Source organism: Dermacentor variabilis, chromosome 3 (genome assembly GCF_050947875.1).
Source record: "Dermacentor variabilis isolate Ectoservices chromosome 3, ASM5094787v1, whole genome shotgun sequence".
Taxonomy (NCBI): Eukaryota; Metazoa; Arthropoda; class Arachnida; order Ixodida; family Ixodidae; genus Dermacentor; species Dermacentor variabilis.
The window spans coordinates 149,347,410-149,370,912 of NC_134570.1; the positions used below are offsets into that span (position 1 = coordinate 149,347,410).

The following is a 23,503-nucleotide window of genomic DNA, read 5'->3' on the forward strand; positions in this document are numbered from 1 at the left end:
TATGTTTATCACGAGCAAAACAAAAATACTCTTACCGCTGCTTTGCTTTCGCCCGAACGTCGGAGCAAGGCCGCATTTTACCTCTGCCGTGGTGGCTCGGTGGCTTATGGAGTGCGAAGTCGCGGGTTCTGTTTACGTTATAATAAGAGTGGCGGTTTTGGCTAGTTTTTTTTCCCCCCATAATAAGTTGCGCAGCGTGAATCAGGACAGAGACACAGAAAAGACGAGGAAGAGCGCTTGTTGCCAACCGAAATTTTATTGTTTGGTACAGAGGTTTATATACAAAAACAGGGGAAAGAAAAGCAGGACGCGAAAGTGCCACATAAAACAGATACCATCCCCGCCCACTGTTCGCGCCAACTTTGTCTAGAAATGCCAACTCCATTTTTTCATAAGACCAGGAATGGCTGTTTTTATGCATGGGTCTCCCTTAATTAACGTGCCGTGCCGGCTGCTTCGACAGTGATATGCGTGAGCCATAGTTCGCGTGCGCAAAAAAAAAAAAAAGATAGCTTGACATTCTGTTCGCATACGGCCGCATTCCGCGGTGAGCCGGAATGCAGAACGAAATGCTCCGGCACTGCGAGTGTTAAATAACAGCGCGTGGTCGAGGGTGAGACCCGGAGCCCTCCGCTGTGCGGCGTCCCTAGATTAACTAAAGGCGTACTGGCATATTTTGGACACTTTTATTTTGCGTTAAACAGAGGTCCAGGACCTCTACACCCTAGGGGGAAAAAAAAATCCTAACTGGCCTCGGGGCGCCCTAAATAGTTTTGAAACACCTTGCGGTGCCGTCACGTTATGCCGCGGAAGGTGGTAACCTGGTAGGAGCAGGACCGTTGTGACGTTTTCGACACTCGCTCCGGCTCCGCTTTTACTCGCCGAGGGATTGCGATGTGGTGGACGTCACGCGGTGCCTTGGACGAAGCCGAGTTCGCTTTTCTTCCTTCTTTGCAAGCGAGGCAAGTTAACGGTGCCAGGTGTTTAATGTAAGAAGCAGGAACATGAAATGCGATTTTACCGCGACATTTGAACGACAATAGGTGCGCGATTAACGCGAAGCATTTTATTTTACGTCGAGATAAAAGCGCAGGGTTTCCGCCACAGTATTACTGGCGCACTTTCGGTTTCGATTACGCGGTGGGCTTTATTTTTTGTTCGTTTGTACGCTGGCGATGCCCAGTGGAGCGGAAAGCGATGCGCCCTGTACGCCCCAGCGTTCCGTGGCATATATATATACACCTGGGTTAGTAACGCCATCGTCTGAGCCCGGTTTCGTGCCCGAAGTTTTCCGCATACCGAGCCGTTCCCGGGCCATCATCCGGTGGCCACACGTCGGGCTCCGGTCCCCCATAGCTTTGTGCCTTGTCGAAGCGCCGTACCGTCCAAAACGAGGAAAAATATAAAAGCTTCGCAGATCTATGCAGATCCGAGCAACTCGTGTATATCAAGTAGGTTTACTACTACTATTAGCTAGAGGACTAACAGTTGCGAGGCGCCGATATGCAAATTCGAGCAGCTCGTACATCGGACCTGTACATCGTAAGGAGTTGGCACGCTTCGGAATTCCTATAGGTGTCTGGCTAGCCACTTCCCGCAGTCTACCGCCGTGGCTTTTCAAACCCGCGCTTCAATATGTATATACTGTAGTACTTCTATATTCGTACATTCGACGCGCGCTTCTGTGCGCTGTAGTGCGCGTTCCGACTGCTTCGTTTAAGGGGCGGCGTTGCTGGCTGACATCCGATACCGACCCACCCGTTGCCATCCGCCGCAAAAAAGTGTTTTAAAACTCTGCTACACAATTTCGCTGGGAAGCATAAACGGGAAGGAAGGCAAGAAATGCAGTTCCGCGAATCGAAGCTAAGACGTAAGAAACGCAAGATATCGCCGGTAATCGCGCGAGCTATCGTTGCCGGGGTGCGCCCCACGTTGGGTGAAATTGCGAATTGTCTATTTATACTTTGCCATGCGGTGTGCCCGCGTGTTAGGTCGTAAAGTACGAGGGAGCCTGCGCGTCCATTGTTTGCAGCTATACGCTGCGCGAGAGACTTGTGAAACTTTTATGACCGCTGTAAGATGCGGCACGGCGCGTTTCTGTAGCTATCGGTGAGGCGCGGAACGCTGAACGTGCGCCCCTGCACCGCGCAAGCTCGTTCGCGGAACTCTCGGGTGCGGGTTGCGTCACCGCACGCCCTGCTTTATGGGATAAGGGAGCAGATAGACGAGTTCACGGACTGCTCGATTTTATTCGTTCACTCTGTGGGCGCACAGCCGGATATTCCGCGTCACCTGAGCGACGAAACGCTTTGCGGCACAGGCAGCTGTGTGAACAAAACTCCATCCGTCCACCCATTGGTCTGGCTTTCAGATTTCCGTCTCTGCCTACCTTGCTGTGGAAAGCATATAACCGCGAACAGTAGTGGTGCTCATTAACATGCGTAAACGATGCGTTCGCTGCAACTGAACCGATGAATCGTGCAATTATCATTAGGGGACCCAAACCCCTCGAGCAAACACTTCATCGACGTCACTCGCGTTGGCCACACGATGTTCACGCATCCTCATCTCGTACAGTAAGCCGTCACAGCGTAACGATGACGCGAGATTTATTTCAACGAGTTTATTTATAGCACAATATTTGTAGTAGGAGCATGGCGGAAAAGTACGACGGCCTAGCGCAGCCACCGGTGGGAAGAGGACTAGTTTAGTAGTGGGAAATGTCCCAATAGAATAGTCTAGCAGTATAGCAGTGAAGAGGGCGATAGGCGCTAGGTTACGCCGGGACAATACAGATAAATCCACTTGCGCGCTCTCGAACGGACGCACTTGAGTGGACTGTTCGCTTGATTTTTTTTTTTTTAGTCGCAAGACGTCGCTTCGGTCTGTGCGCTACGCGATCGTTGATATATGACCCCTCCTTTGTCGGTCGTTGTGAAGGACGTATTTTCCTATCTGGCGGCGGAGAAAAGGGGAACGTAAGCGACGGCGCCTCGGTACCAAAAAAAAAAAAAAAAGAGGAAGGGGGGGGGGAAGAGTAGCGATAGCGGAGTAGCAGTTTCCGGGCCTCCACGAACAATGGCCATTGTTAATTTTCCCGCCCCGCGGCACGTCTACCCGTGCTCGACGGTAGCCTCTCCTGTGGACTCTCTTAATCTGTCACTGCTGCTCCGATTTCGCTGTGATCTTTTTTTTTTTTTTTTTTTTTTTGTCTAGCCCGTCTAATTGCTAAGCAGATTTGGTGTACGCTAGAGTATGTCGTCACTATCGTAATCGCCAGTACGTATTTCAGTTGCGCAATGCGGCACAAAGGCCTTTCCAGCAATATTCACTTGTACTTGCGTCAGCATTTTACGACTTGTGCCTACGAATTTCCCCAGTCTCCATCGCGCCGCCCTCTTCTCTGCTGACACTGGCTCACCCTTACTGCCAGTCTACCGGACTGTCGATTATCTGGAGTGTCTACTAAATAGCAAAGATTACGTGCGCCGTTCGTGCAGGTCGTGCAGATTATTGCGTTTATTCGTGGGATACCTTAAGTAGGCAGTTGAACAAAGACCCTGATAAGAGAACTGCACCAGCGCAGTTTTTTCTTCTCGGTTGCAGATTAACTTTTCAAATGCTTACTCTGCTCGCAAGAGGCTTACCTTGCAAGCTGCTCCGCGATAGGCGAGCGCTTGACGTCGACATCCTTACCTGGCGATCTTGTTTTCGTTGCTTTCAACACTCCGGTTCCATTCGCACTTGCTGACGAGAATAGGAGGAGGAGTTCACTGTAGAGTTGAGCGTGTTGTGCTAAAACTTGAAAACGCCGAAAAAGAAAGTACGCGAGATTTAGATTCCTTAACTGCAAGCTTTAACCTGGACGAAGCCTCTACTCTCGACGGTAATGTGACACTCGTAATAAAAAGCACATGACTGCTATACTCGGGAAGTGTGCAAATTTGGTGCTTCTGCACCAGAAAGTTCTGCTTGACATTAGATTAGCGGCGTGCGTTGAGGTCCTAAACATTAGATTAGCGGCGTGCGTTGAGGTCCTAAACATGCGTCCACTTGGACTTCTCACAGCGATGAAGTCGTTGTGATCAGCGCTGAAGTTAACTCACGTTAAAGGTTATTTGCTAATTGAGGCTCGCGCGGAAACCTGCAAGTCACTTGAGGATTACTGCGCATGTATGTGGTCTAATAAATTCGATAGTCTGAAGTCTTTCTGCGTTCGTCGCTGCACATGGGCCGAGACTTGATTCCTGATCTGTATTACCTGTGCAATGCTTGCAAATTTGTTCGATGACGACGCCGCCCCTACCGCGCTGCTTTCGCATTAAGAATGATTCTCAATAAGAATAAGTACGAAATTCAACTTCCATATTGGTCCTGCCGTGTTTGCCATGTGTGCCCAGCTAAATGAGCATTTCTGGCTATTTAATACTTCCTGACGTTTTTTTTTTTCTTCTTTACCTTCCGCAGTCTAAAGTGACGCTGGAGGATGGCAAGCTCATTCAGAAGCAGTCGGGAGGCGACAAGGAGGTGACCATCGTCCGTGAGGTCAAGGACGGCCAGCTCCACGTGGTAAGGCTTCTTTCGAACACGCCACAGACTCGTGCCTATCGATAAGGCTCGCTACAAGGAGGTGTACCAAAGTGACTTTTAAAACAATGATTATTGCAACCTTGTTAGGAAATTGCCCTTTGACCGTACCTACCAAAAGAAAAAAAGAAATCCACTCTTACTGCGAGAAGCTTGGCAAGCCGGAAAGGACGCAAGAACTAAAATACACGTGGCGACGCCGCATTGAACTTCTCGCACCAGCGCGACGAGACGTCACGAATTTTTGACGTCGTCTGCCCTGGGGCCAGATAATTTTTATCGGTAAAGATGGGCGACATGGAATTTTAAAATGCAGACTGAACTTGTAGCAGTTTCTAGAAGATTGACTGAACCACTGAGCACGTGCTAGTGGGCGAGTTGGTTATGCATGATTACAACGAAGGCGCCAAATAAAACAACGGACGAAGGGAGGAGACACGAGACAACCACGTAGGCGCTACGTGGTTGTCTCGTGTCTCCTCCCTTCGTCCGTTGTTTCATTTGGCGCCTTCGTTGTAACCATACTGAACCACGGCGTCCGGCAATGCCCCCCCCCCCCCCTCCGCCAAAAAAGTTGACATCTGTGACGTCACACTGACGGACCAGCGCTTGGGTTTCGGCGCGAAATTCAAATACTGGAACTTCCACTTTCATTCTTTGTCCTGGCAATCGATCTGTTATCGCAAAATTAAAGAAAATTGTTTTTTGAGTCTTACCAGTGTATAAACCGATTTAGTGTTTCTCTTTAGGGCCTCGCAAAGTTTGTGTTAGTAGAATACGTTTCTGCAGTAGCACAACAGCCGCTTTTACCGCGTGAGACCGACTACTATATGGCGTTGCGTTGCTGAGCTTCAGGTCGCGGGTTCGATCCAGGACGCGGTGGCCGCATTTCAGTAGGGGGCGTAACGCAATCTCGCTCTCTGTACTTAAGTCTAGGTGCGCACTTAAAGAACCCCACGTGGTCGAAATGAATCCGGAGTTCACCACGACGCCGTGCTTCACCAGATCTTCGTTGTGGCACGTCCCCCCCGCAGATTTTAGCGTGAGCGTTAATGCGTATAAAACGCCAGTGTAAGTATATATGCCTTTATGAAATATTAGTGAGCACGAGTTTCGCAGTTTTGCCGTGGTTCGGAATTTTTCTGAGCGTGATTCCTATGGAGAACTTTCGCGTATGTATTTGCTCACTAGCCCGCTAAAGCTCCACTAGTGTCGCCCTTAAGGCAAAGCGCAAAAAACACTAGGACAAGAGAAGGAAACGAAGACACGGCGCCTTCCTTCTCTTGTCGTCGTTTCTTGCGCTTTGCCTCAAAGTTATGCAGTACCAACTAGCCCACCATGTCTGTTCTCTTGAGCCTCATCTACATCCCGTTTTTTTCTTTCCCCTCCGCGTACAGACGTGCTCCTTGGACAACGTCGTATCTCTCCGCAAGTACCTGAAGGAGTGAGCTCGGATCTCTTCGAGACACTTGGGCCGCCGGGCCCGCGCCTGGGGCGTGTGGTGAAACGAGGCAGTCCCGGGCCCACACGCGGTTCGTGCCGGACGACGGCGACCAGCTCTGTGGTTCCTAACTCCTCGCTGCTCGCGCCCCCGGTGTTGTGTGGTCTGCCGCGCGGCGTGCTTCCTCCGGCGACGACGTGGGTTCCAGCTGGCGGGGGCCCCTCCCCAGAAACGAAGTCTTGTCTTCGAGCTTTGGATTGGCCTCCGCAGGCTTGCGTGCGTCTCGCCACGGGTTACAAGTTGTCTTTTATTTTTTTTTCCTTGCCCAAAGACAATCCGTGTGCTGCTTTCCCGCCTTGATTTTTTTTCATCTCCTCGTCTTGTGTTTCCTCCAACCCTGCGTAAAAGTTGAGTTAAAGGATGCGCTTTTGTCATCAGTCAGCGACATTCGCGCGTGAAAGGCCCAAAAAAAGTGTTTTGGACGTTTAAGTAAACCTTTCTTTTTCCTTCTATACCTTGGGAATTAGCAGTTATTGTACCGTTTTGTTTATCCTTCGCGTCGGTCCACCGAGTGGATTCTTGTCGCGTTCCTATATATATATATTCCTTCCTTCCTTCCTCTTTGTACCCGAAGAGATTTTTGTGCCGGGTTTTTTGAAGAGATCAAATAAATGGCTTTTTAAAAAAATACTTCTGTCCTTATCTTTATTTTTCTAGAAATCCTCCCCGTTTCACCGTTTCGTTATCGCGTAGTGCTGTGCTGGTTTTGCTGGCTCGCGACACTCGCACAAACTGCAAGGAGCAAAGAATTCAGCTTCCATGTGGTGTCGCGGGATGCCCGAACGCTCTATGCCACTTGACCGAAGAACAGCTGCAGCGGCGAATTCACCGCTCTGTCTTGGCTCGGTACCGCCGTCTGTCGGGCGCAGTTTTACTCACCAACGCCACTCCCGGTGGAGTGCCGGAATATTTGAATTGTGATAATGTTATTCGGACCCTTCAGATGCAATTTTCTCGTAAACTAAGTCTTTTCTTGGCACGGAACAAGCATTGTGAGGTTTCTCGAATGGTATATAAACAGTCCACATAAACTTACTATTTGCCTTGAGTGTCCCTTTAAGGCAGCCAACTTAGAACTGGCAAACTAAGACAATGCACCCGCCCTGCGGTGTATATGCCCCTCGGCGTTTCTCGTGAAAGCTATCGCTGTCAGCATCGCCGGAAGATTTCGGAAATTTGGCGCGCTAGCCGCTCAATTACTTCCGATACATGTGAGTTGAGAGAAAACGAAAGCTTAATTCACCATTTATTGACTATCGATTACCGAAAGCGTGCTCATCACACATGACGCTGAATGAGAGAAAGCGAGAGCCATGGTTGCCGCATGTTTGTCAAAGCTAAGCGCAATTGTAGCGTTCGTAAGAGAAGAGCACACGAGCGTAGGATGCTCCTCCGCTCCGCAGCAGTGGTTACCTCAGTCCAGAAGTCCAGCGGCCTTAGCTGTCCTTTTCGCTCGGTTGACCAGGTTGAGCTGTTCCGTCGAGTTGGAACTGGACAGTACATTACGTACGTTAATCTCGGAAGGGGGGGGGGGCAACGTATGCTGATTGTGCTCGCTTGGCACGCTCCGTACGTTATTCACGTATGACGCTCGCCGACTGACACGCGACAGGGAAACCTCTACATGTACGTATGCGATTACCCGAGGGTATGCCATGGCCATGTCGCTACCAGTCTGGTCACTAAAGGTGATGCGGGTTCTGACCTAAGAGCAGAAAGCCAAAATTACGCCCATGTCGCACGAAGGTTGGTCGTACTCCGGAGAAAATGTACGGTACAGACGGTAAGAACGAATGTATGCGCGTGTTAGCCTGTACGTAGCCTCAAAGTACTAGCTGCCACGGGGTAGTGAGTGCTGCAGTGTTGACGATTATTCGCGCGTTCCGGGCCTGCACTTGTGGCCTAATGTCAATTGGCCGACGTGTTACACCGCAGGCGCTGGCATGGAACGGGCGAATAACCACACTCCTTGCGAGCGATCTGAAACTAATGGCGCGTGCGCCTCGTCGCATAACGACAGTTTGTTTAGTAGGGAGAGCTGCTGCGCGATGTAGTTTCTACCGCAGCTTCGTGGCCCCGAGAACTTGCAGCAGCATTCTCGAACGACCCTCCATTCAAATCTCTTCTTCCTCTCAACCGAGTTGCGCACAGCGCCACCCCTCGACTGAAAAGGACGCTACGCTTCTCTCGAGAATAGCCGTGGAGCGTCGGTCATAGAGCTGATATAATCAACTATGGCGTCAATGGAGAGCGGTGACCACATATGTCGATGGGCGGCTGAGTAGAGCAGCGTTCTAAGAGCATGGAGTTTTATTATGTAGGTGTCGCTAAGAAAGGAGGCGCAGAGGAAGCGGCGCACCCAGCAAGCGTCGTGCTGCCGTCGTCGTCACGGTATACCATCGTGGCTCTATATCCGGGCGTCGGGCCATCGCTGCCAACACACAACACAAAGTCGCTCTCTTTGTGCGTACGCAGACATGTAATCTGGCTGAACTTTGGCCAACGCTAGACGAAGCTATCTTGCCAGCTTCGCTTCGCTGATTCCATCAGTGCGTGTTATCTGCATAATTTATTTTGTATTGACTGTCCTCTCTTTCGCGCATTGCCATTTTTCCGTGTGCGCTTTCCCCTGAAAAGTAGAATGACCCTGTGCCAGCGATGACCGATAATGGGAGAAGCTTTCGCTGTGTTCCAGAAGTGACACGGAAATATGCTCGGCCCGTCGACTGCAGTAACCTGCGTCGTTAAAGTTGCTGCGAGCCCGACCCGTTCTCAAGAACGAACATGCAGAGAAGTTGCGTAATGAATTGGGTTCAACGCCCGTCGCGTCCAGAATTCCTCTGATGCGAGCCATTTGCCGATGACATTACCTGCGTGCGATACGCTTTAGTCGCAAAAGAAAATGTGGTTCACTCTCGTGTGTTTTCTAGCGGGTTAATCTGCTTGTATCTACGACGCACGATTTCGAGCTCATTTGGCGCAATAACGCAACTGCAGTGCGCAGAGCAAAGCTTACATGGCACAATCGATGCTGAACCAGAACAAGTACGGATCTGGGTTTTTGCTTGCAGACACAAGAACCCCGATTCAGTTGACAGCTGTAGATTACGCCTCGCCACAATGTCTGCATTTTTAGCAGTGACGAAGGTTGGTCGTACTCCGCAGAAAAATGTGCGTGGCACCTCCCTTTCAAAATTGCACGCTTAAATCGCGGCGCTGATGACGTCAGTCTCAAATGAATATCGCTGAATTTTCACTTACCTTGGTAGGTCGATCCTTTACTTTTTATAGCTATACAATCCATGTTTTCTTCGTCAACAGTGACTAATGAGCCTAGCAGACAATGCGAAATTCTGTGACGTCACGGGAAGATGGCGGAGGAACTGCGAGCTGGTAGAGTGGCTGGATGTCCCGCTCGCCGAAGCTCCGTACAGGGCGGGGACAACCGCGTCGTCTACTACGCATTCTGCCATTGGTTAACTCATATCTATACAGTAGTGCGCTACAGGCACACGCATAGGCGCCGAGTTTTCGATCTGGTTGGGTGGCAGCCGGACCCAATTCGCACCCTCTCTTTTTCCATTCGTTCCCTCCCTCCGCTCATGCTCCTTGGAAAGAGATATTTACAGGCGGAGAGGCAATATATGCAAACGTCAGTTTTATTTGTTTCTAAAGCCGGGCGAATATGCCAAAAAGAATGACCGCATAGTTCTTAAGACACTAAATAAATAAATGAAGAAAGAAACTGAAAAATACGGAAACCCTTGGTAAACATTTATAACGCCCTTAGTGAAAGTTAGAAAGGATACTGGACAACGCGAACACTTCCTCAAAAAGCTAGCAGTTCAAATATTACTAACTGATCACAAAGCCTTCGTTTGTAAGAACCACTGGACAATACAAACGTTTCCACATTAAACTAAGAATATAAAATCTAAAGACAGATCATAGACTCTTGTTCTTTCAGAAATGTAAATGAACTACCAAATTTGATACAAAACAAAAAGACGAGAACGATACTGAAAGGGCAGAGGTTGTAATAGCGAAGGGACGAAATGCAACTTTTATGGGAGTGGCTAAATTAATGTCAAGGGCTGTGACAGCTTGAATAGAGCTGACGCCTTATACTCCGATGAAGTTCACTGTCCTTCCACACAAAGGCAACCGCACAATCGAGAATGCATTTTCTACGCACTGTTGATCTCTGAATAAACTCGTCCACGATCTCACTGAGATTTATTTTGGGGGCGAGCTCGTAGTGCCCATGGAGCGCTGCTATGTGATTTGCCCGCGCTTGTCCCATCGTTGACATCCGGTACGTTTTGACCCGACGGAGGCATGGAAACGATGTCTCATCTCTCACATGTGCATGACGCGACTGGGATAGTCAAAGCAATTTTGACAAGCTTAACCAGCTCGGGCAAAAGATCTCGCAGCTGCTCAAAGTTATCGCCCGAAAGCATCTCTACATCCTGAAACGCTTTCAACGGTGCATTGCGCTGTCTTGCTGTATCTATGAGCATGCTACGGTGAAGGTTGAGCCGTGCACGCTCAAGATGTTGCCCGTGGAACTTAAAACAGGTTCGTGCTGTCACCATTCCCAGTCAAAAACTGCTAAATCTGTGTATGTGTTGCCACATTTCTGGTGGATACCTCTCGTTCAGCGGGAAATCTACTGTGTCCAATCCCTCGTAAAATCTCTGGCGGTGAATGCCTTCGGCCGAAAGAAATACGTGACGTACAGATCCGTCGTTATACCGTTGTGGAGTTTGCCTTTGCACAGGAGCTTCTTTCGCTTTATTATTCAGATTCAATTCACGCACTTCCACTTGTGTCATGTTCCAAAATCGGCAAAATCCTTCCTAAGTTCGCACAGGCTCTCCCTGACGGCCTTGACCATTTTTTCTGCTCGATCAAATCTCAGTGATGCTCTCTGCAACGCAGTACTTACTGCTTCTAATCGCGAAAATACAAGTGTTAGGAGCGTGAGGATGAAGTATGTGTCGAATTTTTACAGCGCTTTCAGAAACCTACTGGCTGTGGCTCCGGCGTCGTTCCGTTCTTCTGATGCTAGGCCATGAAGAAGCGAGATAACATTATAATTCTGAACAATCGACTTCATAGAAATGGCCCTTAACGTCCACCTCGTGGAACAAAACTTCCAGAAGTTTGCGCTCGTACCCTCTTTCTTAAATATTCTTTCATTTTGCTCCAACTTGACGAAGATGCATGCGCAACCGCAGTCTGGCGTAGCTTGATATGAGCATCTTCTCCACGGCAGCAGGACTTCCTTATGCTGCTCGCGCGTTTCCACATTTGACCGCACCGTGTTGCTCGGATATGCAGTTAAAACCTAAACTTACGATTTCATGGTGAGCGTGCTATCCGTTCATGTGGTGATGCCCCAGGAATGCTCTTCACGAGACATTGGGGTGCTCTTCCGTCAGAAATGAATTTTTTTTTTACAGCCCTGTCAGATATGCGTACTCGCTGCTGCCGGACCCCAAGGCTGTTGCAGTCTTGCACATGTTCACCCGAGTAAACTGCTTTGACGACGCTTAACTTTCGAGGCTTGACGCACTTGACTTTCACGACCCACTGAAGTCTTTTCGGCTCTGTTGGAAAGTGAAACATTTTCCAACCACTTCTGGAGCGATTTGTGCACGACGACACAGAGCGCCCGGACACTCGGTGCCGAAAACCGCGGCCAGGAGGCCGCGCAATGCCAACACGTGCTGGTTCCGCGGGAAGTGGGCTACGCTATGGCGCACAGCGGCTACGAAAATCGGTCGCGGAGGTCGACAGCTCCTTCAAAGAACGTAACCACCTTTAACGGAGCGGCGGGCGAGGATGACATCGAGGCTAGAGGTCTGCACGGGCCCGGGCAGTGCCCAAGCCCGAACCCTACCCCGAACCGCGGGCCGTGCTCGCGCCGGCTAAGAAATTGTTCACCCGGGCCCGGGCCGGACTCGGGTCGGGCTCGTGCCTCAGTCGGGCCCGGATTAGGCCCGGTCATGCTATTTTAAACTCCACAGAACTAAGGACTATAAAAACTTTCATCATCATCATCATCATCATCATCAGCCAAGTTACGCCCACTGCAGGGCAAAGGCCTCTCCCATACTTCTCCAACTACCCCGGTCATGTACTAATTGTGGCCATGTTGTCCCTGCAAACGTCTTAATGTCATCCGCCCACCTAACTTTCTGCCGCCCCCTGCTACGCATCCCTTCCCTTGGAATCCAGTCCGTAACCCTTAGTGACCATCGGTTATCTTCCCTCCTCATTACATGTCCGGCCCATGCCCATTTCTTTTTCTTGATTTCAACTAAGATGTCGTTTACCCGCGTTTGTTGCCTCACCCAATCTGCTCTTTTCTTATCCCTTAATGTCACACCCATCATTCTTCTTTCCATAGCTCGTTGCGTCGTCCTCAATTTCAGCAGAACCCTTTTCGTAAGTCTCCAGGTTTCTGCCCCATATGTGAGTACTGGTAACACACAGCTGTTATACACTTTCCTTTTGAGGGATAGTGGCATCCTGCTGTTCATGATTTGAGAATGCCTGCCAAACGCACCCCAGCCCATTCTTATTCTTCTGGTTATTTCAGTCTCATGATCCGGATCCGTGGTCACTACCTGCCCTAAGTAGATGTAGTCCCTTACCCCTTCCAGTGCTTCGCTACCTATCGTAAACTGCTGTTCTCTTCCGAGCCTGTTAAACATTACTTTAGTTTTCTGCAGATTAATTTTCAGACCCACCCTTCTGCTTTGCCTCTCCAGGTCAGTGAGCATGCATTGCAATTGGTCTCCTGAGTTACTAAGCAAGGCAATATCATCAGCGACTCGCAAGTTGCTAAGGTATTCTCCATCAACTTTTATCCCCAATTCTTCCCACTCCAGGCCTCTGAATACCTCCTGTAAACATGCTGTGAATAGCATTGGAGATATCGTATCTCCCTGTCTGACGCCTTTCTTTATAGGGATTTTGTTGCTTTCTTTGTGGAGGACTACGGTGGCTGTGGAGCCGCTATAGATATCTTCCAGTATCTTTACATATGGCTCATCTACACCCTGATTCCGTAATGCCTCCATGACTGCTGAGGTTTCGACTGAATCAAACGCTTTCTCGTAATCAATGAAAGCTATACATAACGGTTGGTTATATTCTGCACATTTCTCTATCACTTGATTGATAGTGTGAATATGGTCTATTGTTGAGTAGCCTTTACGGAATCCTGCCTGGTCCTTTGGTTGACAGAAGTCTAAGGTGTTCCTGATTCTATTTGCGATTACCTTAGTAAATACTTTGTAGGCAACGGACAGTAAGCTGATCGGTCTATAATTTTTCAAGTCTCTGGCGTCCCCTTTCTTAAGAATTAGGATTATATTAGCGTTCTTCCAAGATTCCGGTACGCTCGAGGTTATGAGGCATTGCGTATACAGGGTGGTCAGTTTCTCTAGAACAATCTGCCCACCATCCTTCAACAAATCTACTGTTACCTGATCCTCCCCAGCTGCCTTCCCCCTTTGCATAGCTCCTAAGGCTTTCTTTACTTCTTCTGGCGTTACCTGTGGGATTTCGAATTCCTCTAGGCTATTCTCTCTTCCACTATCGTCGTGGGTGCCACTGGTACTGTATAAATCTCTATAGAACTCCTCAGCCACTTGAACTATCTCATCCATATTAGTAACGATATTGCCGGCTTTGTCTCTTAACGCACACATCTGATTCTTGCCTATTCCTAGTTTCTTCTTCACTGTTTTTAGGCTTCCTCCGTTCCTGAGAGCCTGTTCAATTCTATCCATATTATAGTTCCTGATGTCCGCTGTCTTACGCTTGTTGATTAACTTAGAAAGTTCTGCCAGTTCTATTCTTGCTGTAGGGTTAGAGGCTTTCATACATTGGCGTTTCTTGATCAGATCTTTCGTCTCCTGCGATAGCTTACTGGTTTCCTGTCTAATGGAGTTACCACCGACTTCTATTGCGCACTCCTTAATGGTTCCCATGAGATAGTCGTTCATTGCTTCAACACTAAGGTCCTCTTCCTGAGATAAAGCCGAATACCTGTTCTGTAGCTTGATCCGGAATTCCTCTAGTTTCCCTCTTACCGCTAACTCATTGATTGGCTTCTTGTGTACCAGTTTCTTCCGTTCCCTCCTCAAGTCTAGGCTAATTCGAGTTCTTACCATCCTATGGTCACTGCAGCGTACCTTGCCGAGTACGTCTACATCTTGTATGATGCCAGGGTTCGCGCAGAGTATGAAGTCGATTTCATTTCTAGTCTCACCATTCGGGCTCCTCCACGTCCACTTTCGACTAACCCGCTTGCGGAAAAAGGTGTTCATTATCCGCATATTATTCTGTTCTGCAAACTCTACTAATAATTCTCCTCTGCTATTCCTAGAGCCTATGCCATATTCCCCCACTGACTTGTCTCCAGCCTGCTTCTTGCCTACCCTGGCATTGAAGTCGCCCATCAGTATAGTGTATTTTGTTTTGACTTTACCCATCGCCGATTCCACGTATTCATAAAAGCTTTCGACTTCCTGGTCATCATGACTGCATGTAGGGGCATAGACTTGTACCACCTTCAATTTGTACCTCTTATTAAGTTTCACAACAAGACCTGCCACCCTCTCGTTAATGCTATAGAATTCCTGTATGTTACCAGCTATTTCCTTATTAATCAGGAATCCGACTCCTAGTTCTCGTCTCTCCGCTAAGCCCCGGTAACACAGTACATGCCCGCTTTTTAGCACTGTATATGCTTCTTTTGTCCTCCTAACCTCACTGAGCCCTATTATATCCCATTTACTACCCTCTAATTCCTCCAATAACACTGCTAGACTCGCCTCACTAGATAGCGTTCTAACGTTAAACGTTGCCAGGTTCAGATTCCAATGGCGGCCTGTCCGGAGCCAGGTATTCTTAGCACCCTCTGCAGCGTTACAGATCTGACCGCCGCCGTGGTCAGTTGCTTCGCGGCTGCTGGGGACTGAGGGCCGGGGTTTGATTGTTGTATTCATATAGGAGGTTGTGGCCAAGTACTGCACCAGGGTGGCCAATCCTGCTCTGGTGAGAGAGTGCGTTACCGGTTCTGGTCACCGGGATCAGGCCGCACTCCAGGCCTGTTTGTGCAATTTTCTCAACACACGGTTTTTTTTTTGTATTTCCCGGTGGAGAATTGCGCGGCACCGGTATTTGAATCACGGTCCTCTTGCACTGGAGACGGATACTCTACCGTCCCCGCAGGAGTTAAATTAAAAATTGAATTATGGTGTTTTGCGTGACAAAACCACTTTCTGATTATGCACGCCGTAGTGGAGGACTCCGAAAATTTCGACCACCTGGGGTTCTTTAACGTGCACCTAATTCTAAGTACACGGGTGTTTTCGCATTTCGCCCCCATCGAAATGCGGCCGCCGTGGCCGGGGTCCGATCCCGCGACCTCGTGCTCAGCAGTCTAACACCATGACCACTGAGCAACCACGGCGGGTCCCGCAGGAGTTGTACGCCTCATTTAACCTACAGTGGTGCCCTATTTGATCAGTCAAGGTGGACCAATCTGAGCTCGGTTATACCGCATGGATGGCACTCGGCTAGAGAACCTGGTATTTATGACCTGCACATGTGTGGCCACACATAATTGAGGATATATAATTTTTTTTTTAGGAGGGTTTCCGTACAGTGATAAAAGGAAGGAAAATACATTAAAAAAAAAAGGAACATAACATGTGATTTGAACTCGTGATCCTTCAATGTTGCCCGGAAAGGTAGCTCAGTCGGTTGGTTCGTCAAGCCAACGGTTACTTTCAAACGCCAAAGCTCCTGCTCCGAGCCTCATACTTATGTGGAAAGGGACTGATGTTGTGCGCGGCAGTCGATTTTGAGTGGTTGGAAGGCATAATTTCTTGTAAAAAAGGCCGCCAGAGGAGCAGCGTGAACTCGAGCGGCTTTATAGACTAGGAAAGCTGCCTTAAAATACTTAGACTTGAGGGGAAGCTTCGTTAACAAACTATAACACGGCAATCAGCACTCGTATACGACGAGGGAAATTACTGAGACGTGGGAAATTCCCTTGAAATAAATCTGGTTTGCGAGACAAATGCTTGTATGTATTGAATCTCTTAAAAGATGAGGGGGAAAATATGCGCTCACCGAGAGGGCATCTTCAGCACGAGACCACCGCGAGGCACCTTACTGAGATGTAGAGAGCTTCGCGGCCGGAACGAAATCTCCCCTCTCCGCCGGCCCAGGGTGGAAAACGTGCTTTCCGATCGCTCAAGGTTGCGCGGATATTGTATAGCTCTAGCGTCTAGGAAAAAGCTTAAACAGTTGCGGGGGCGGCACGCATAGCGTGGGAAGCTAGCCGCCGGAATAGCTATCTCAAGTACTGCTGCTGGCGAGGGCGAAATACCTTCGTGTAATTATAATAACCCTAATAGGACTTCTTTCAAAGAAAAAAAAAGAGAAGAAAAAGAAAAGGGAAACGGCTCAGAAGGCTATACTACGAGAGCTATGACTGATACTTTTCTATATATATGTATTCATCTCATCTATGGGATCGCATGCGCGCGCTGTTGGTTTTAAAGCGCAACCGTGGTAGGGAAACGGAAGGCGATATAAGCATGCGTGTCCATGATACGCACACGACAAACTGCCTTACAATATTTAGAATTGATATATATATATACACACAAAAGCCAATATAGGCTGCTCGACACTATCTCGCGCGTTTTTATAGCGAAGTACATCAGAACCGACTCGTCGTTCCACAACAACCATTTCCTGAGTGATCGCCAGATATATGCCGAATAACTTCCTGTCATTCAATAAGAATGTCTCTCTTTCATGCAGCCTACCAATTCGCGCTGTTTCGGTTTAGACAAAACAATTTATCATTCGAGGCGCACTTGCCAAGTTTGCCTCCAATTAAAACTGCCTGCGATGCCTATAGTGCAGCTCTTATCTCACTCAACATACACAGTTCTATATACGTGCATCCGGTGCAATGCTTTCCGTTGTATCAGCAATTTCAATGTCATGGCCGATCATGTAAGCAAAAGTAGCTGTTTACTATTTACAATATCCAGAATTGATCAAACGTGAAGTTGTCACCGGCATTCTGAGTGGTTGGAAGGCATAATTTCTTTGAAAAATGGCCGCCAGAGGAGCAGCGTGAACTCGAGCGGCTTTATAGACTAGGAAAACTGCCTTAAAATATTTAGACTTGAGGGGAAGCTTCGTTAACAAACTATAACACGGCAATCAGCACTCGTATACCACGAGAGAAATTATTGAGACGTGGGAAATTCCCTTGAAATAAATCTGGTTTGCGAGACAAATGCTTGTATGTATTGAATCTCTTAAAAGATGAGGGGGGAAATATGCGCTCACCGAGAGGGCATCTTCAGCACGAGACCACCGCGAGGCACCTTACTGAGATGTAGAGAGCTTCGCGGCCGGAACGAAATCTCCCCTCTCCGCCGGCCCAGGGTGGAAAACGTGCTTTCCGATCGCTCAAGGTTGCGCGGATATTGTATAGCTCTAGCGTCTAGGAAAAAGCTTAAACAGTTGCGGGGGCGGCACGCATAGCGTGGGAAGCTAGCCGCCGGAATAGCTATCTCAAGTACTGCTGCTGGCGAGGGCGAAATACCTTCGTGTAATTATAATAACCCTAATAGGACTTCTTTCAAAGAAAAAAAAAGAGAAGAAAAAGAAAAGGGAAACGGCTCAGAAGGCTATACTACGAGAGCTATGACTGATACTTTTCTATATATATGTATTCATCTCATCTATGGGATCGCATGCGCGCGCTGTTGGTTTTAAAGCGCAACCGTGGTAGGGAAACGGAAGGCGATATAAGCATGCGTGTCCATGATACGCACACGACAAACTGCCTTACAATATTTAGAATTGATATATATATACACACACAAAAGCCAATATAGGCTGCTCGACACTATCTCGCGCGTTTTTATAGCGAAGTACATCAGAACCGACTCGTCGTTCCACAACAACCATTTCCTGAGTGATCGCCAGATATATGCCGAATAACTTCCTGTCATTCAATTTCCTGTCATTCAACTGTCATTCAACTTCCTGTCATTCAATTTTTTTTTTTCAAAGAAATTATGCCTTCCAACCACTCAGAATGCCGGTGACAACTTCACGTTTGATCAATTCTGGATATTGTAAATAGTAAACAGCTACTTTTGCTTACATGATCGGCCATGACATTGAAATTGCTGATACAACGGAAAGCATTGCACCGGATGCACGTATATAGAACTGTGTATGTTGAGTGAGATAAGAGCTGCACTATAGGCATCGCAGGCAGTTTTAATTGGAGGCAAACTTGGCAAGTGCGCCTCGAATGATAAATTGTTTTGTCTAAACCGAAACAGCGCGAATTGGTAGGCTGCATGAAAGATAAAAACTTTAGCTCTATGCAAATTTTAGGTCAGTGGTGTCTTTATGAGAAAGTCGGGGCAGGCAGACCACGATACAGCAGCTGTACGCTGCACAAGTTAGTGCACATTGGCGGCGCTCTTCGGCCATGGAGAAAACGGTGCGGAGACGGTGTGTGTCGCATGCAGCCGAATCGCTTGAAATCTCGGGAGGACCACTACAGTTTGGAAATAAAGGTGCCTTAGTCAATGCGGTGTGTCGCTACGAGGTCTCTACGTTGCGCGAATGCTAATCACATGGTAGCCATGCTAAGATGGGTTGTGCCGGAATTCTTTCGTCTGCACGACACTTAGAAAGGTCTGGTCAACATTGTTCCCGGGTTATTAAGACCTCGGATTCCCAGAGGTGATCGTGCTCAGGCGTGAGACGGGCGACCCGACGTTCGACGGAGGTAGCGCTGCGAGTTCACTGGCCCAGCATATATCAACAAGGGGAAGCGCATAGGGGCGGTTGGGAGTGCCGGCGAAAGGCAAACTTCAAGAGTTGCTAGACATCAGAGTTAGAAAGATATTTGCATTGCAATCGCGCTGAAGAGATCGGAACCTACTTAATTGGTTCGAGAATCGCTGAAAAAGAATCACTAGACTGTCCTCGGGTATCCGTGCTGCCCTTGTATAGCAATCGCAAGAGGAATCAATGAGAAGAGTTTCGGTACAGCTGGTTACATTTTGCAAGAGTAGAAGACGTGCCTAGAGGCAGAGTCGTCTGCAGAATTTTGTTGCTGCACAAATAATATGGCGATTTCCGACAGCGGTCACTGATGTGCCGCTTTGCACTCCCTGTGAGTGATCACTTTAATGGAAAAAAATATTAAATACATTTTTAACAAGTTCTTCGAGTACTTAAATAACGTGGTAGCAAATAAATTCTGGAAAGTTCATTCACAATTTTTACGCGTTAAGGTATAGTGCAACTCGCTACTAGTTTTCATTATTTTTCTTATTTGTTCGAGCGAGTAGAATATTATGCCGCAGTTTATCACACAAGTAGTTCAACTAATTAACTTTAGACTTTCAAGTGTACAATTTTTTCGCATAAGTACCTCAAGCAAACCGCGGATGCTGCAAAATTTCTCACAGTTGGTGAGGGGGATGTGATGAATTATCAGAACGCGGAACATTTTATTGTCTCAGTGAATTTTTCTTTTGAATACAATTTTCACACGTTAAGTGTCTCAACCCGCGTGTTCGCAGCCTTCTATATGTTTCTCTAGCACTATAGTTGGGTTCGCTGCGAATTTACGCGAACAAAAAAGCAGATGATATTATAACCTGACGGGAAAAACACTACGTTGCCTACATTGTACATGCACGTTACCGAAACAATGTAGTCCAAGCCCAAATTTGCATATATTGCGAAACAAGGACGCCTAAATTGTAGGCTGAAAAAATTGACACCATTATAATGCTGTCGAATAAAGCAATTACTATGGCATGTTCCGTGTGAAAATATGATCGCACGTGAGTGTTAGCCTTGCGGTTCACCAATTTCTGTTTCATGAAAAAGGCTTCTCATAGTGGCCTTGTATTATGGTATTCCTGAAAGCCAATAGACCAGCGTATTTAAATTTACATTCGTGCCAAATTTCTTGGCTCGAGTTCTATCACTGTACATCCCAATGATTATATGAGATTCAGAAATGTGATGAAAAGGCTGGGGGTGTGTGCGGGAGTGTTCACCTTTGTCCTTACTATAGTATATATTGCCGTACAGGTATTTAAATAAACCTTGTATCAGCTAATATCATACTTTAAAGCACGCGCATGGTGATCAACGGGTGTACTTTTTTATATCTTCCTCCCTAAACGTGAGCATGAGTTCTGACACCCCCGGTGGCGGTTGCCAGCCTGAGCGCTCCTCATTTGCCTCACTCGCCATTGTATATGTGCATTTTTATACCAAATATTCGAGTAATAATCTGTGCGTATTCGGCTAGCAAGTAAATTAAATGTTTATTTCTCACAGATTTAAAGTACCCAGCAAGAGGGGACGCAGGGTAAAAAGTTGCTTTGATGCAGCTTGAGGACCACCCGGCGCCAGTTGATCACGTGACAGTATCTTCACAATAACCGGGAACTCGACCTAGCTTCGTATTGGCTCAAGGGCTAATGGTTCGAACAGAATAAGGCCGGGTCCAGGCCTGGTGGGGTCTTTAGAATTGCGAGCAAGTACAGCGGGGCGCGGTCCTTCCGGAGGCGCCGTACGTTTGTGCGCATGCGCGAGTAAGAGCGGGCGCGGGAGAGAAAATGTGGGGGCTTTTGCTCCTTGAATATATTGTTACGCGAACGAAGGATTAACACTGGAGGCTACTTACAAAGTACATTTACAAAGGTTAATGCTGCGCTGCCCAGTTCAGCCGACAGCCAGACAGCGTTCGTCGTCTTCGTCGGGGCACCCGCGTGCATCGTCCACAAAAAACACGCAATATGCAAGACGATGAGCAAAACGTGAACAAGGTGAATGCAGGAGCCAACGTTTCGACAAGTGGACTTGTCTTCTTCAAGGCGACGTATGCTTTCCTCGCCACAGTATATATAGGTGGGGTTCTGCTAAAGGGGAGAGGGTGTGAGGCGGGAGGATGCGGAAACGAGGGAAAAAGTGTTAGCGTGTCGAATTGAGAGCTAAGAAACGCTGTGTACAAGGTCAAATCCAGGGCACAACCCCCCCCCCCCCCCCCCCGTGTTTGTCAACGCATGCGGGTTAGCCGGCGTGTCAAGGGCGTCTGACACGCCGGCTGACAAAAAAAAAAAAAAAAAAAACAAGGAAAGGAAAGGAAAAAAAAGAAAGGGGGGGATACGCCAAGAAATCAAACTAAGTGTTGTTGCCTATAGCTTGAAGTTTAGCATAGCGAATAGATTCTAAAGCTCCCTTTGAAACGTTTATGCCTATTGTTTGCAATGTCTTGAACTTATGGATAAGGTATGATTCTCTGTATTTTCTTTCTCGTTCAGAACGGAAATTTGACTAAGATGTAGAGTTTAAGTTCATCAAAGCTATGACCTGGTTGGTTAAAATGCTCGGTGACGGCTTCGGGAAGCTTTTTAGCTGTGTCCGCGCGATGTCCGTTTAATCTGACGTTCGTTGATTGTCCTGTTTGACCGATATATTGTTTCTTACAGAAGGAACATTCAAGCACATAAATCACATCCGAACTTTTGCAAGTGAAGCTAGATTTGACTTCATGTGTATAACTATTTGCAGTGCTTTTAATTTTAATGTCACTTTGAAGGTGCCTGCAGGTTTTGCACCTAGGGCGACAACAAGCTTTTATTACGGGGGAATGTTGTTGGCTGACTTTTGCATGCACTAACATGCCTTTAAAGTTCTTGTTTCGGCGATAGGTAACCCTGGGTACATCCGGGAACGCTTTTCGCAGACGCTCGTTACTTGATAATATTGGGCGATATTTTCTTAGGATGTTGTTTATGTTTGGGAGTGCATTAGAATATTTTGTTATAAAGGACGGCGGTCTGTCAGATTCTAATGTGGGCTGTCTCTTCGCCAATTCCGACTGTCTCTCCAATCTTGACGCGGCATCATAAGCTCTATCGAGAGCAACTTGGGGATAGTTCTTTTCTGCTAGCGTTGATTTAAGGTCATTTAGGTGGTGGATATAATCGTGGTCTTCGCTGCAGATTCTTCTTATACGTTTCACTTGTCCGACAAAAATTCCTTGCTTGCAATGTCGCGGGTGATGACTGTTGTAGTCTAAATATTGCTGGCTATCTGTAGGCTTCCGGTAAAGTGTCGTTCTCAGTTTTCCGTTTTCTATGTGGACCGTCGTGTCCAGGAAGTTGATCTGACTAGGAGAGTGGTGAGCAGTAAATTTAATACTCGGGTGAAAGCGATTGAAATGGCTAATTAAGTCGGTTAAGGCGCTTGTGCCGTGTTCCCATATTATAAATATGTCGTCAATGTAGTGAAGATAGGTGTGGGGTTTTAACGGGTAGGATTTCAGCAGGTCTGCTTCAAGCTGTCCCATGAAAATGTTCGCATACGTGGGAGCGAATGGCGTACCCATACTAGTGCCGAAAATTTGCAGGTAGTGTATAGAATCGAATTCGAAATAGTTGAGCGTGAGAACTAACCTAAGGAGCGATAAGTAAACTTCAGGAGCGTGCGCTTGGGGATTGATTGCGAGGGATCTAGAAACGGCTCCAATTCCTTCACTCATGGGAATGTTCGTGTAAAGAGCAGAAACATCCAAAGTGACTAGAATAGCGCGGTCGGAAAGGAGTTGGTTGGCGTTGATGCCGTCGATAATTCGAAGGAAGTGCGGCGTGTCTTGAACGAAAGATGGGAGGGTGGTGGGTATACGTTTGACAGGTGGTGATTTAAGAATTTAGATAGTGACTCAGTAGGTGTGTTGTTATTAGACACAATAGGCCGACCTGGGATCTCTGCTGTAAATATTTCTTCGACCGGAACTTTATGTATTTTAGGAAGAAGATAAAAGCAGCCTGCTGTTATGTTCTTGGGCATCATGAAGCGATATTCAGATTGCGTGATTAGTTCCCTGGACAGGAGCTCCGCTATTGTGCTTATCACAATATTGCTGTAATCTGAAGTTGGGTTAGAGTCGAGTTTTCTGTAATGGGTGTGGTTGCTCAGTTGTTTAGAGGCCTCATCCTTATACTTTTCCATAGGCCAGATTACGATACTGCCGCCTTTGTCTGCTGGTTTTATTACAATATCATTCCTTTTCGCAAGTTCTTTAAGGATTTGGTATTGAGCGGGGGTCAAATTTTTCCGTTTCCGGCAATGCCGCGTTGACTCTAGAATTTCCTTTGATATCAGTTTTAAGTATAAATCGAGGTCTGGGCACTGTTCGGTTTCCGGTGTCCACGTGCTAGGTGGTCTAAGAGAGTCTTTATCTACTTTTCCTACATCTGGTCTACCGAAAAAGAACTCCTTGATGCGCGTGCGTCGTGAAAACTCTGT

At 47.6% G+C, this 23,503-nt stretch overlaps 1 protein-coding gene across 1 annotated transcript in view; it reads left to right on the forward strand.

Moving 5' to 3' along the window:
* Positions 1–6,540, forward strand: part of fabp (fatty acid binding protein) — a 42,172-nt gene extending 35,632 nt beyond the window's left edge. The window contains exons 3-4 of the mRNA XM_075686508.1: positions 4,468–4,569; positions 5,985–6,540. Of these exons, the coding sequence (XP_075542623.1) occupies positions 4,468–4,569; positions 5,985–6,035 (153 nt within the window). The 3' untranslated portion in view covers positions 6,036–6,540. The remainder of the gene's footprint in view (positions 1–4,467; positions 4,570–5,984) is intronic.
* The last annotated feature ends 16,963 nt before the right edge of the window (positions 6,541–23,503 follow it).